Source organism: Eubalaena glacialis, chromosome 16, assembly GCF_028564815.1.
Source record: "Eubalaena glacialis isolate mEubGla1 chromosome 16, mEubGla1.1.hap2.+ XY, whole genome shotgun sequence".
Classification (NCBI taxonomy): Eukaryota; Metazoa; Chordata; class Mammalia; order Artiodactyla; family Balaenidae; genus Eubalaena; species Eubalaena glacialis.
In genome coordinates this window covers 66,527,668-66,543,883 of record NC_083731.1, presented here as the reverse complement: position 1 = coordinate 66,543,883, position 16,216 = coordinate 66,527,668, and the positions used below count along the sequence as shown (strand labels likewise).

General features: G+C 38.0%; 1 protein-coding gene across 1 annotated transcript in view; it reads right to left on the bottom strand.

Annotated features, from left to right (window-relative positions):
- The window catches only part of DNAJC15 (DnaJ heat shock protein family (Hsp40) member C15), a 65,716-nt gene that overhangs the window by 42,230 nt on the left and 7,270 nt on the right, over window positions 1–16,216 (bottom strand). The window contains exon 2 of the mRNA XM_061170987.1: window positions 3,010–3,061. Coding sequence (XP_061026970.1) covers window positions 3,010–3,061 — 52 coding nt within the window. The remainder of the gene's footprint in view (window positions 1–3,009; window positions 3,062–16,216) is intronic.

Below are 16,216 nucleotides of genomic sequence, written 5' to 3'. Positions count from 1 at the left end.
AACTAGAACAAAAAATTTCACAATTTGTATGGAAACACAAAAGACCCCGAATAGCCAAAGCAATCTTGAGAACGAAAAATGGAGCTGGAGGAATCAGGCTCCCTGACTTCAGACTATATTACAAAGCTACAGTAATCAAGACAGTTTGGTACTGGCACCAAAACAGAAATATAGATCAATGGAACAGGATAGAAAGCCCAGAGATAAGCCCACGCACATATGGTCACCTTATCTTTGATAAAGGAGGCAAGCATATACAGTGGAGAAAAGACAGCCTCTTCAATAAGTGGTGCTGGGAAAATTGGACAGGTACATGTAAAAGTATGAAATTAGAACACTCCCTAACACCATACACAAAAATAAACTCAAAATGGATTAAAGACCTAAGTGTAAGGCCAGACACTATCAAACTCTTAGAGGAAAACATAGGCAGAACACTGTATGACATAAGTCACAGCAAGATCCTTTTTGACCCAGGTCCTAGAGAAATGGAAATAAAAACACAAATAAACAAATGGGACCTAATGAAACTTAAAAGCTTTTGCACAGCAAAGGAAACCATAAACAAGACCAAAAGACAACCCTCAGAATGGGAGAAAATATTTGCAAATGAAGCAACGGACAAAGGATTAATCTCCAAGATTTACAAGCAGCTCATGCAGCTCAATAACAAAAAAACAAACAACCCAATCCAAAAATGGGCAGAAGACCTAAATAGACATTTCTCCAAAGAAGAGATACAGATTGCCAACAGACACATGAAAGAATGCTCAACATCATTAATCATTAGAGAAATGCAAATCAAAACTACAATGAGGTATCATCTCACACCGGTCAGAATGGCCATCATCAAAAAATCTAGAAACAATAAATGCTGGAGAGGGTGTGGAGAAAAGGGAACACTCTTGCACTGTTGGTGGGAATGTAAATTGATACAGCCACTATGGAGAACAGTATGGAGGTTCCTTAAAAAACTAAAAATAGAACTACCATATGACCCAGCAATCCCACTACTGGGCATATACCCTGAGAAAACCATAATTCAGAAAGAGTCATGTACCAAAATATTCATTGCAGCTCTGTTTACAATAGCCAGGACATGGAAACAACCTAGGTGTCCATCATCGGATGAATGGATAAAGAAGATGTGGCACATATATACAATGGAATATTACTCAGCCATAAAAAGAAATGAAATGGAGGTGTTTGTAATGAGGTGGATGGAGTTAGAGTCTGTCATACAGAGTGAAGTAAGTCAGAAAGAGAAAAAGAAATACAGTATGCTAACACATATATATGGAATCTAAGGGAAAAAAAAAAAAAGGTCATGAAGAACCTAGTGGCAAGATGGGAATAAAGACACAGACCTACTAGAGAATGGACTTGAGGATATGGGGAGGGGGACGGGTGAGATGTGACAGGGTGAGAGAGTGTCATGGACATATATACACTACCAAATGTAAAATAGATAGCTAGTGGGAAGCAGCCGCATAGCACAGGGAGATCAGCTCGGTGCTTTGTGACCACCTAGAGGGGTGGGATAGGGAGGGTGGGAGGGAGGGAGATGCAAGAGGGAAGAGATATGGCAACATATGTATATGTGTAACTGATTCACTTTGTTGTAAAGCAGAAGCTAGCACACCATTGTAAAGCAATTATACTTCAATAAAGATGTTTAAAAAAAAAAAAAAAAAAAAGCAATTAAAGGCTTCAAGAAGTGACATCTGGACATTTACTTTAACCATAAAGGAGAAGATCTAGTTCCAGTAGTCTAGGGGTACTTTCTCCTAAATTCTACTCTTCAGTCGTATTTGACCCTGAAAGAGAACTGCCTGCTATTAATATTCTAGTTAGTAAACTGAATTTGGCAACAGAGTAGTATGTATAGAATACATACACCAATTCTTCTCATTGTAGAAAGAAGACCTTGGCAAAAGTATATCTTTCTCTAATTTCAAATAAAAATCTTACATTTGCATTTGAAATAACTATGCCTATTCTGCTACAGTAACTAATACAAAAATTGTTTTATGTTTATGGGCAAGTTTGTCAGAATTCCTTTTCAGACATGATACTCTTCTCATGAAACCTCAGTAAGTAGTTAATATAGTTATATGAGACACAAGACTTTGACAGTACAAGAACCAAGAGAATCTGAACCACTGATCTTCCTGATTTTAAAGTTCTTACTGGTAAGGTGCTTTAAATAGAGTTGTGTGGAATTGAATATTATATAAAACAAAACAAAATCTTTTATGTCTCTTTTTCTATTGGATCTCACTGCATATAACCACAATGGAATGTAGCTCCACCTAAAAAGAAGATCCAATTAACAAGATCAAATCCACGGAACTTAAGAGACACAAATGCTAAATGAAAAATGTAAATCTTTATCAACAAGGAAATGCTCTCAGATTAACATTTAATTAGAGAATAGCTATGCAATTTAAAACTATAAATTATAAATTATACATTACTTCAAATCTTTATAACTACTCTTTCTAAAAAGATTTTGGCAGTAAAAGAAATTCTCCTGGGTTTGTCAAAGAAATTACACCAACATGTTAAAATGAATGATAAATATACTATAAAGAATGGCTACGCTCATCAGAAAGAACTGACAGCTCAGAAAAAGCGTATTTTTATCGGCAAGAAAAAAATATGGGAGAATAAAAGAGCCCCATTATCACTTACACTGCTTCATATTAAAGAGATTTTATTTTTTAATAGTACACTATAGCTCAAACTAAAAAAATGTCAGGAGGATCAATTATTATTGGGGCTAGTTTTCCTAGCTTTTGTATCGTTAATTTCCTTCACTACAAAGTTTATCTAGATTTGCTACGCTGACAAATCTTCAGTGACTATAAATGTTGCAAAGAATGGGAACGTATGTCTTAAAACCAAAAACCTCAGAATACTAAGAGTCTTCTTATGAATCACTATAGAAGCTATTTGGAAATATTTCTCCTGCAACATTTATTGATATATATCCTTTATTTATCTTACCTGCAAATCCAAGAGCTGCAATACCCAGTCCCACAGCTATCAAACTTCTTGCCTATGGAGGAAAAAATGATTATCACTTATAGTGTTACATACTGGGTTTTTAAAGTAAATCATTTTAAATAATGAGAATAATTATGATTAATAACACATTTTCCTCAAGCTCTGTGGTGTAGAATTTTTAAAAATCTTCAGGATTACAGCTAATTTTCAGTGAATTAAAATAATTCTAGATTTCATTTAATTTCCATGTATTTGAATTTGTTCTAACCAAGAGCTTTTATGTTACCTATTGCTAAAATGTTTTCTATAGACTATTCTTAATAGTGGGTTTAATGTATTTATCTTCTATAAAGCTAAAAGGTAAATATTTCCTCCTCCTTTACATATGCAAAGCTCAATGGACTCTGCTATATTTAAAAAACTTGATAAAACGTATCCATGTTTAGAAAAGAAGTCAAACTGCGAAAAATTAGTAAAAATGATGAATAACTTAAGAGCTAGCTTATTTCTACCTTTCTAGACCAATGTAAACATTTTACAGTAAGAGCCAAGAATTCAGAATTTAAATTTATGAGCTCATCCTGATAAATTTTAAATTAGTTATATACTCCATATCAGTCTATGCTTTTCTCCTTAACCACCCTGGGAAAATATTTGTCACAACAGAAAAAGGTTTTATGTAGCAAAGATCAACGGTTGCCCCCCCAAGATCCATTTTCCCCTTCTTCTACAGGATCAAAATTCCTATTTTTAGCCAGACACATATTTCCAAGCCCCCCCTTAGACTTAGGTACAGCTATGTTTACTAAGTGTTGGTTTATAGGCTATAAGCAGAGTGCTGTGTGCAGCCTCAGAGAAGTCCTTCATGGGACGGTGGAATGTCCTTCTCCTTTTCCATTCCTCCTTCCTGCTGGCTGCAATGTAGACATTATACCAGGAGCCGCCATGTCGGATAAGGAAGGAAGAACAATGAGATGAAAGGAGATTGTGTCCTGGATGATCATGGAGCTGCCACAGCACCCCTGGACTGCTTCTATTTACATGAGATAAAAATAAAATTGTCTTCCTAAGATACTACTACTATTTTCAGTTTTCAGGTACTTACAGCCAAATCAAATTTTGATGGGATCAGAATTAAGGAGAGACACTATAGAAATGGTTTTTGTCTGATTAGTGGTGAAAGAGGCAAACCCATAAGATCCAAAAACTAAAAAAAAGCTACAATAATCTCACTAGGGAATAGAATGGAGTCATTTCACAACAGTACAGCAGAAATCATAAGATGGAGGCTGAGACTAGATGGATAGTAAAACCGAAAAGCCCTATAGCCATCAGTTTTCAAGTTCTGTAAGGGAATGCAAGTCTCAGGAAATCAAAGCCCCAAGCCTTCAAGAGGAGACTCTATAAGGATAAACATCAAGACACAAAGGCCAACTGTATGAAGGTGCTCTAACTTTAACACCCAGTAACTCTCTCTTAGAAGTCTAGAGCTCTTCATAGACAAGATGAGGAAAGTTCATCTAGGTTTCCCCTCCTCAGTTCCAGTTGTTTTTTTGTTAAAGAGTTAGACTTTTTTAAAAAAATAAATTTATTTATTTATTTTTTGCTTCACTGAGTCTTCCTTGCTGCACGCGGGCTTTCTCTAGTTGCCGTGAGCGGGGTCTACTCTTCGCTGCAGCGTGCGGGCTTCTCATTGCGGTGGCGTCTCTTGTTGCAGAGCACAGGCTCTGGCACGTGGGCTTCAGTAGTTGTGGCATGTGGGCTCAGTAGTTGTGGTTCGCAGGTTCTAGACTGCATGCTCAGTAGTTGTGGTGCACAGGCTTCGTTGCTCTGCGGCAGGTGGGATCTTCCTGGACCAGGGCTGGAACTCGTGTCTCCTGCGTTGGCAGGCGGATTCTTAACCACTGAGCCACCAGGGAAGTCCTCAGCTCCAGTTCTAAGATTCACATTTTCAGCAGGCAGAGCACTAGGGCAATCTCAGTAAAGGAAGATTCTTCCCTGGCAGAGAAGGACAAGCCTAGAGCTAGCTAGCAAGAGACCAAACAGTCTTTGAGGTTCCCTTCAGGTTGTCTAGACGTAATTACTCCTGAACTGAAGGGAAACGAGTATTGATTTCAAGAAGATGTTCTGTTGAAGTATATTTTTGCCATTTTCTAGAGCTTCCCAGGGGCTACATATTTTGAGTTTTCCAGTCTTATTTTCCATTGGTTCACTTTAAGGATCCTCAGTCCAACCAAAGTACTCAAATGGGGCTTCCCTGGTGGCGCAGTGATTAAGAATCCGCCTGCCAATGCAGGGGACACGGGTTCGAGCCCTGGTCTGGGAAGATCCCACGTGCCGCGGAGCAACAAAGCCCGTGCACCACAACTACTGAGCCTGCGAGCCACAACTACTGAGCCAGCGCACCACAACTACTGAAGCCCGCGCGCCTAGAGCCCGTGCTCTGCATCAAGAGAAGCCACCGCAATGAGAAGCCTGCGCACCGCAACGAAGAGTAGCCACCGCTCACCGCAACTAGAGAAAGCCTGCACGCAGCAACAAAGACCCAACTCAGCCATAAATAAATAAATAAATTTATTTTTAAAAAAGTACTCAACTGTTTTCATGTGTGAATTTATTTTCCTTCCTTATAAAACTTGTTTATTCTTTCATCTGACTAGAAATATTTACCTTTGCCTATCAAGATCTGACATATTCATAATATTTCAGCTTGAACCAGCCACAGAATGGGAGAAGTCATTTGCAACACATAATGATGAGCACATACCCAAAAATACAGAGAATTCCTCCACATTAAAAAGACAAATGATCCAGTAGAAAATGAATAAAAGAGTCCAGGGGGACTTCCCTGGTGGGTCCAGTGGTAAAGAATCCGCCTTCCAATACAGAGGACATGGGTTTGATCCCTGGTCGGGGAACTAAGATCCCACATGCTGCGGGGCAACTAAGCCCACGTGCCACAACAAAGAGCCCACGTGCTGCAACGAAAGATCCCACATGCCTCATCGAAGATCCCGTGTGTGTCAGAACTAAGACCCAACACAGCCAAAAATAAATAAATAAATAAAATATTAAAAAAAAAAAAAAAGAGTAGATCAGGGACTTCATAGAAAAAGATCTAAATGGCTAACAAACATATGAATACTAACAATAACCACAAAACCAAAATGTTGTAGAAATATTAATACAAGAATATAAAGATCTCTGGCCTTTGTGGAATTTGTTCTATCCACCAATGCATCAAGCACCAAGCAATAATATCTACACTTCTAGGGTTATTCTGAGGATAATATTAATACTGTATGTAAAGGACTTAGCACAGTGGCTTGGCACATAGTAAACAGGCAGTAAACGTGAACCACTTTAATGTTATCAATAAGAATAACTAGTTATTAGGAATGTAAGTGGTGTAACAGAAATACGAACAATGTTTCATAAACTCTTAAATTTGTCCAAGTGAAAGATTCACAGAAGTGGTTTTTGAGGTAGGCCGTGGAAAATGAATTGGTCTTCTCTAGATTAGATAATCCAAATTTTCACATTTTGAAAAATGCATATTTGAAAAACAAAGTCTTGAAAAGTTGAGTTATTTTAATTTCACATTTTTATAGATTGATTATTGCATCATTTTTATTATTTCTACTATTCAAATATATACATATGAGAAAAACAGTTGCCTCATTATCCTAAAGAGATTTTTATGTCAAGGTACTTATATCAGAAACATTAAATCATCAGACATTTGATCATTTTTCACTTTAATCTAACAATACGTAAGGCTCAATTGTGTTTAACAATTAAAAATTCAATTTAATTTAACAAATTAAGTATTAAGTACTCTGATGATTATTCTCCATTTGTCTCTCCAGATTCATTTTCCACCCTTCTCTGCCTTGCTCTTTACCTCTGTCTTCCCTTATCTCAAAAGACTACATTATCCAGTCCTCACTTGCCCTCTCTCGCTTCTGGTTGGGTTTGGCCAATGAGAGGAAGTGTTGAACAGAACACCATGCACTGGTTACCAATCCCAGAAAAGGACTCTATACATTTCTGCCCATTATATCTTGGTATCAAGGTTGTGAAGGAAAATACAACAGTCAAGCACTAGGTAGAACAACGATTTACTCACATAGAGAAGAGACAGAGTAAGATCAGCTCCAGTCATGTGCACTAGTCTCATACGGCTAGTGGATGCCAGCCAGCTGACAAAGGGAAATTGGCCCACGAGCACCCTCCCCCTCTTTATCCCACACTATCCCTAGAGTCTGAAATACTGAAAGCTGGGGGCAAGCCTGAAACAGGGGACGATAATCCCACAAAGTACAGGTTGTGTGAGCTCCTCATCTCTTGGTAAGGAAGTGTTCCAAGTCCAAGACCCATTCTTACGAGGCCAAAAGGGGTTGAAAGGCTATGCACAGGAGACTTTTTCCCAACAGGAAGCATCAGCAGAAAAGCAAAGAGTGGAAAGAGGTAGAAACAATAGTACAACTTATTCCCTGCTATATTTCCTCTTTGGCCATGGCTCTTGTTGAGTGGCTTCTCTTCCATACCTGTAACTCTCACTGGGTTCTGGAGCATAGTTCCCAACCCCTTGCCTCTTTGCCTGAGTGGATAACTGTTTCCAACTGGTGCTAGTCCCTGGGTGATTCATCATCCCTTTTTGGTTACTTTTAACTATGCCCACAACTCTGCAAATATTCCCTTTGTTAAACTATGTTCCAAAAAACCATCCATTAATACCAGGACCCTCAATGATACAAGCATGACTGTACACCAGTCACTATACACAACAAGGCAAAGGTCTATATCAAATGGGTCCTCTACAGGATGCTAAACATGGTGAGCCTCCAACGTTTATGCTAATCTCCCAAAGATCTTTATTTTTAACCTATAGCATTTATTTCACTAATGTATGCTTAGATGTGTTCTGTCTCCTTAAGCTTTTCTAGATAGCAAGAGCTTTTAAAAAATCTGATGAGGGGCTTCCCTGGTGGCGCAGTGGTTGAGAATCTGCCTGCTAATGCAGGGGACACGGGTTCGAGCCCTGGTCTGGGAAGATCCCACATGCCGCGGAGCGACTGTGCCCGTAAGCCACAACTACTGAGCCTGCGCGTCTGGAGCCTGTGCTCTGCAACAAGAGAGGCCGCGATAGTGAGAGGCCCACGCACCGCGATGAAGAGTGGCCCCCACTTGCCGCAACTGGAGAAAGCCCTCGCACAGAAACGAAGACCCAACACAGCCAAAAATAAATAAATAAATAAATAAAATAAATTTATTAAAAAAAAAAAGACAGGCATCTATGTATATTATAGACATTAAAAACTTAATCAGTATTTTAAAAAAAATCAAAATCTGATGAACTCTATGGATCAACACCTTAGAAAAGCACAAATATATATATATACACCCTAGAAAAGCACAAATATTTTTGAATATAATTTGAGGGAATCCATGGGTTTCCCTGAAGCCCTTCAGCTCACAAACCCCAACATGAGAACCTCTAAAAAATAAATAAATGTGGGGCTTCCCTCATGGCGCAGTGGTTGAGAGTCCACCTGCCAATGCAGGGGACACCGGTTGGATCCCTGGTCTGGGAAGATCCCACGTGCCGTGGAGCAGCTAAGCCTGAGTGCCACAACTACCAAGCCTGCACTCTAGAGCCCACGAGCCACAACTACTGAAGCCCGCGTGCCTAGAGCCTGTGCTCCTCAAAAAGAGAAGCCACCGCAATGAGAAGCCCGCGCACTGAAACGAAGAATAGCCCCTGCTCACCACAACTAGAGAAAGCCCACGTGCAGCAACGAAGACCCAAGACAGCCAAAAATAAATAAATTAATTAATTAAAAAAATTTTTTTTTAATAAATGTGGACTTCCCTGGTGGTGCAGTGGTTAAGAATCTGCCTGCCAATGCAGGGGACACAAGTTGGATCCCTGGTCCAGGAAGATTCCACATGCCGCAGAGCAACTAAACCCGTGAGCCACAACTACTGAGCCTGCGCTCTAGAGCCTGTGTGCTGCAACTACTGAGCCCATGCACCGCAACTACTGAAGCCCGCGCACTCTAGGGCCGGTGCTCCGCAACAAGAGAAGCCACCGCAATGAGAAGCCCATGCACCGCAACGAAGAGTGGCCTCCACTCGCCACAACTAGAGGAAGCCCGCGCGCAGCAATGAAGACCCAACGCAGCCAAAAAAAATAAGAAAAAAAATAAGAAATTAAAAATAAACAAATGCTCACTGAAATAAGAAGGGTGTTTCATTTACTTTGAGTTCCTAGAGCATATCAGATCTGCCATTTATATTTCATTTCTCATTCATTCAACAATAGTACAATAAGAAAAATAATGCTAATGCCAGAATTAATCTCTATTTCTGAAGACTAACTTTATAGAAAGATAAACACTAAAGGCCTTGCAACCTTTAAAAACAACAAAAACAAACCCAAATTAGGTAGATCATTGGAGCAAATAAGAATGTTCAATAAATGACCCCAAACTGTGCAATCAAGTCTTACTCATCCACACTGAAAATGGACAAAGTATTAGCATAGCTAATCAACAACTCATTTCTTATTGGAATTAAATTACTTATTGGAAGGGGATTGTATCTGATTTACCTCTTTAATAGTATTTTCAATTAATTTGATATTAAAATAGTTTATACCTTTTGAGCATAAACAATTGATAACAAAAATCTATTATTTGGAAGTTGAACTCAACTTGAAATTTTAAAACTATTATGCATCCTGCACTACCAGATTTTTGTACTCTGTAATAAGAATAAAGGTCTTCCGCATAAAGTTTTCTATGGAAATACTAAGACTGTCAGAGAGATAAGCAAATAAGTTAAAACTTTAACCTCAAATGGTCCAGAATAAGAATATTATTTGTTTCCTAGAGAAAAATATTTATCTACTACCGGTTTTTCTGTCACTAGAAAGTCATTTGTATTTTTTTTTTCAGACACAAATTTAAGAGAGCTCTAAAACAACAAATTCCACCAACTCTCCACATATGTGAATGACCCAAACAGAAAAAAGAGATCATATAGTTGCAAATACAGAAGACAGGAAGCACAGGAAAATCCATCTGAAATCTGAGCAAGTAGTTCACGCAGAACTCTCAGCCATACCTTTATCTGATCTTAAATTTTTTAAAGTAAAATAACATCTAAAGCATACTGGGGCTTAAAAAAAAAAAGCCCATGGTTCATTTGGCATAACTGTGTAAATATCAGAGAATTCCATCAACATCTTCTCTATTTGACTACTGTTGAAAAAAATTTCACATATGCTTTATCACTATGCTATTTCACATTTATTTAAACTTCAGTGTTGTACCTTCAGGCTAACAGGATCTATTTTATTTCTTTTATATACGCAACACCATATTTGATCTATGTCAAGCACAACGATGTGCTTCAATTTTTATTCTGAATGTTTTTTTAAACAATGATGCTTTAAAACTAAATTGCCAGTAACAGAACAAAAACAACATTGAAAAAACAATTTAAAAGCAAAATGGAGAGTGAGGCATAAGTGTTAGTACCATAAGTACTGTCATTGTCTACCAACTAGGCAATAACCAGGTTAAATGTCTATGATTGCTCATGCAACTAGACTGATATCACGTTACGTCTGTGTTTTTACAGAAACTAGGGAAATGTTGCTACTTCTTTGACTTAGGGAAATTAGAATATGGGCTGAAAATAAGACAGGCAGTGTGATTTAAAAAGAAAGATATGTATACACCTGTACTTTGGCCTAAGCTAAAATGGCCATAGGTGTCAAACATATGTAGGAGACAGTAGATGGTAAATGTGGATGCCATACAAGGTATTTTTGTTGTTGTTGTTGTTGTTTTAAATATCCACAAGGCTGCCTTCAGGAAGTTTTAGTTTTGAAACTTTTTCTTTGAAGGTTCAGATGGTTAGAAAAGTAGCTAACACTTTCTAGGCCTGCAGAAGATCTAAATAAATTCTTAGATACATTTTTTTTCTATATAAAATTATGCAAGCACATATTTAGAACAAGTTGATCTTTCTATAAAAAAGGTATATATGTGCACATATATACCTAAAAACTAATACAGTTACAAATCAGTTAAAAATTCTACCAACTAATTCTTTTACAACTGGTCCAGACCAGTGTTTGGGGAAAGTGGTCTATATAAGGAAAATAGAAAAATTCCATTCATATCAAATTTGGAAATTCAGTTTTTAACAATCTCATCATGGTCACCAAAGAAAACACAGATGATATGTATACATATAACTAATTCATGTGTTATTGGCCAATAGTATTGTAAGTTTTAAAAAATTCATGACAACTTTAGATTATATTTCTCAAAAATGCCAAAACGCATAGTTTTCACTGCATCCCCTTTGACCATACACAATGCATGAATATTTTAGATTTTAAAATGTCCAAGCATATGTATAATAGCGTTGCAGAAATTAACGACCAGTAAATTCCCAATGAAATCACTGACTGATTTAAAATGGTTGGAGAGTTACCACAACGAATCCTCTGCCTAGGGACTTCCCTGGTGGCACAGAGGTTAAGACTCTGCACTCCCAATGCAGGGGGCCGGGGTTTGATCCCTGGTTAGGGAACTAGCTCCCACATGCATGCCACAGCTTGCCTGCAAGCTGCAACAAAGGAGCCCACGTGCTGCAAATAAGACCCGGCGCAACCAAATAAATAAATAGAATAAATAAATAAATATATATTAAAAAAAAAAAACTCCTCTGCCTAGACTGCTAAAGCTGACCGGAGAAAAGTCTTATGAACGCACTACATAGCACCATTAAAAAATTATGGTTTCTGATGGTGGCTGGGCTTTCAAATCCACTCAGTATCATCATCTCCTTCATCCTTGATTCATACCATTCCCCATTCCTTTTTGCCCTTACTGTTCTAAATTTTACTTTTGTCATTAGCCTTCATGTTTTTCACCCATGAAGCAAGCATGAACTTCCTCAGTCTTCCACCCTTTCACCCCTGAATGTATAATCCATGTGCTTCAAAGTTAATCAAGCCTGGGCTCCAATTTCAGCTCAATATTTACCAAATCTGCGACCCTAAGCTGATCTCTCTAGGCCCATTTCCTCATCTATAAAATGGGAATGTGGGAATGTGAAAACCTAATCACAGCGTGCTCAAAATGATTTATGAGAAAAGATTATGAAAAATGACCAACGCACTGTGTAAACATGGCAGATGTCTGTTAGTTCTTTATTCACTCCCACAATTTTACTCTTAATCCTTTCTGTTCTTCTCTGCTCATTCCTCCTGGAAAATCCCTGCTTATTTCAAATAGCTTTAAGGTCACCTCCAGGTAAAACTTTCACCACCCATCTCCTCACTCAAGTATAACTTTTTAGTGACCCCATAGTACTTAGCAGTTCTATTATAGTACATAGCACATTATTTAATAATGGCTTACCTATTTCAAACCCTTTCTAAAATGTGAGCTTCTGGAGGTAGGGACTGTTTACTTCTTCGGATTTCCGAAATCTAACAAAGTACCTAGTACATAGTAGGTTCTCAAAAGTTAATATAATGGGATGAAAATGATCTTAAGAAGCATCCCCACTATCCAGATGCCTTTTGGAACTTGAATTATTTGTGTACTGTATTGGTGTCTGCTAGTGAATGGAATTATGATTGGAATGGGAAAATATAATGGAAAATGATAGTTAAATTTAAGTAAGAAATTAACACATAATCATGTCTCAAAATATTCTGGACCAGGTATATATATCCAAAAGTCTCACAGAAGAAAAAGAAAATGAAGTTAAGGGCCTGTGCCAGGTAAATTTCATTACAAAAATGAAATGAATATAATTCACAGATCCATGTAGAAAAACATGAAGGAGTAATTGAATTGTTAAACAAAGAAAAATAACAAAACTCCAAATAAAAGAAGTCAGGCATTTTTTCAAGCAGCCATTTGGAGACTCTCTCCCATCTCTGAGTATTTCAAAGAGATAGACAATAAACAATAGAAATCAGAAAAATATACAACGGAAAGTGACATGTGCTATGAAGAAAATTAAGCAGCCGAAGAATTATGTGTGGGGACTTCCCTGGTGGCACAGTGGTTAAGAATCCACCTGCCAATGCAGGGGACACGGGTGTGAGCCCTGGTCGGGGAAGATCCCACATGCTGCAGAGCAACTAAGCCCGTGCACCACAACTACTGAAGCCCGCGTGCCTAGAGCCCATGCTCTGCAACAAGAGAAGCCACCACAGTGAGAAGCCTGCGCACTGCAACGAAGAGTAGCCCCCGCTCGCTGCAACTAGAGAAAGCCCACGCGCAGCAACGAAGACCCAACGCAGCCAAAAATAAATAAATTTAAACAAATAAATTAATTAATTTTTAAAAAAGCCAACAAGATTTGTTGAGAGACCGGATGTGAGGTATAAAAGAGAGAAGATGATGAATAGATAAAGAAAATGTGGTGCATATGTACAGTGGAATATTATTCACCCATAAAGAGAAGGAAAGTCTAGCATTTGTGACAACATGGATGAACCTGGAGGACATTACACAAAGTGAAATAAAACCAGACACAGAAAGACAAATATTGATTGATCTCACATACATGTGGAATCTAAAAAAGTCAAAAACTCATGGAAGCAGAGTGTAGAACAGTGGTTAACAGAGGCTGGGGTGGGAGAAATGGGGTGATGTGGGTCAAAGTTCCTGTCAGATGAATAAGTTTTATACTTGAAATTTGCTAAGAGTAGTAGACCTAAGCATTCTCACCGCATGTGTACATACATGTGCGCACGCACACACACATATATACACACAGAAGGTAACAATGTGAGGTGACCAATGTGTTAATTAGCTTGAATTATGGTGCTCATTTCACAATGTATATGTCTATTAAATCATGTTGTACACCTTACATATATACAATCTTTATTTGTCAATTATACCTCAGTAAAGCTGGGGGGAAAGAATGTCAAGGTTATTGCCTTACAGAACTGGAAGAATGGAGTTGCCTTTTGCTGGGAGGAAAGTCTGTGAGAGGAAGTGGGGCAGAGGGAAGGGCTGTCATAAGCTCCTTTGGTCTTGCTTTTCTAAAAACATGCCACCCTGAGTGTGATAAATAAAACCCAAGCAAAGCTGTACATGAATTCCTAACACCTGGGGAAGAAACGGTCTCATCTACTAATGGAAAAGAAGAATGAGCAGGTTGTCTCAAAATACATCCCTTCTTTGTTATCTTGCAGCGGTTCAGTTCTCAAGGGTTAATCACAAGCAAATCACTTTCTGCTGAACTCAGTGTTTTATACTGCCTTATTATTTGGTTCAGTTTCTACAAAGAAAGCTCTTTGAATTTAAACAGCAAGTGGAAAGGAGAAAAAAGGGAAGAAACAAGAAAGACTGTTTGCCAAATCAGCAGAATTTGAGAAAGAGAGGTAGTGCACATGCAGATCAAAAGAAGGAGAGCAAGGGAATTTATATTCCAGAAAAAGTGTCAGACATGATAAAATGACATTAGGAAGAGAATTTTTACAATTATCCTTCCCTAAAATTTTCAAGCTGGCATGAATGTCCCAGATTTTCATATCTAAATCCACCTGGCCCTTACCATTACTGTTCCATTGCCAAAAAAAAATACACTTGAACTCCTCTCAAAGCACCAATTTTTTAATTAATTTAAGTGAAAAATTTTAATTAAGTAAAAAGAAAAAGCAATGTTAACTACATCTTACTTGCTTGACTTTAAAGTCACTTAATTTATTTTAAACCATAGGCAACCATTAATATCTACAGCATGACTAGAGAGTAAATAAAAGGGCAAAACAAAAACAAACTGAAACAATAAAACAAAACCCAAAAGCAAACATAACAAGAAACAAAACTCTCAGGCTAAAAAACAAAAACAAAACTCTCAGGCTCAGGACAAATGAGTACTTCTCCACTCTAATATAATGAACAAAAAATTCTCCAAACTTAAATCCTTGCTATAACTGATGATCTTAACGAATAACCTTTTAAGTACTGTTTAGCATATATTCAGGGACCCACTGATACAAACCTTGTCTCTAATAACACAAGCAGCTTTCTTTGTTAAATGTGACTAGTCAGAAAGTCCTGTCCCAATACCAACCTAGCCCTGGTCGCCTCAGAGAGTACCAGGAGTCCCTGGGTTCATCATAGGTTTGCCAAACCAGGCTGCACATTTGGCTTCAAGTTCTCAAACCCAAGGATACTGTGATGGTTCACTTTATGTGTCAGTTTGGCTAGGTCAGTCAACTAAACCTCAATCTAGGTGTTCCTGTGTAGGTATTTGGTACATGTGGCTAACATCTATAATCAGCTAACTTTATTAAGTAAAGCAGTTTATCTTTGATAACATAGGTGTGACTCATCCAATCAGTTGAAAGGCCTTAAGAAAACTGAGATTTCCCTGAGGAAGTAGTAATTCTGCCTCAAGACTTAGCTGCTGTCTGAAAGTTGCCAGCCTGCAGGCCTGCCCCACAAATTTTAGACTTGCCAGCCCATACAACTGTGTAAGCCAATTCCTGGAAATAGATAAATAACACATTCTACTTAGTTCTGTTTCTTTGGAGAACCCTGGCTGATACATATTTCTACTGTGTTTCAGGACCAGAAAATAATGCTTTTAGGCATATCGCCCTGACTCATTCATTATTCACTAATTCAACATTTATTTAAACATTTAATCGGGGTGCTTACTACAAACCAGGCACTGTACTAGGGGTAGAGATATGGATCAATAAGGCCACCTCACAAAGGTTACAAACTGATTCACAATCTCAAAACAAAACCTGCCAGTCCTCAAAAACTTACTAGTTTGCTTTTATATTTTATTTCTCCATAAATTTATCTAATTTCTTTTAGAACTTACTAGATTTTTAGCCAGAAATATTTCTTAGGATAATAAAGGGATGGCTATTCTAGTTGTCAATGACTCTCAAAAGTTGACACATGACACACCCTCTCTTAGGACCAGATTTTAAATCAGATCATGGACCATAGATAAGATTCCCTCTAGGCTATTTGCAAAGGCACATGGTTGTAGCTCCATCCCTTTGTCACGTTACCTCATGATACCTCATCAATGTGCAGACACTGGAGTTAAGATCCACTGCTTTATACAGCTACACTGAGATAACCAATGTGCTGAGAATAATCTAGTGCACAGATTTTACTAATTAGTGTTA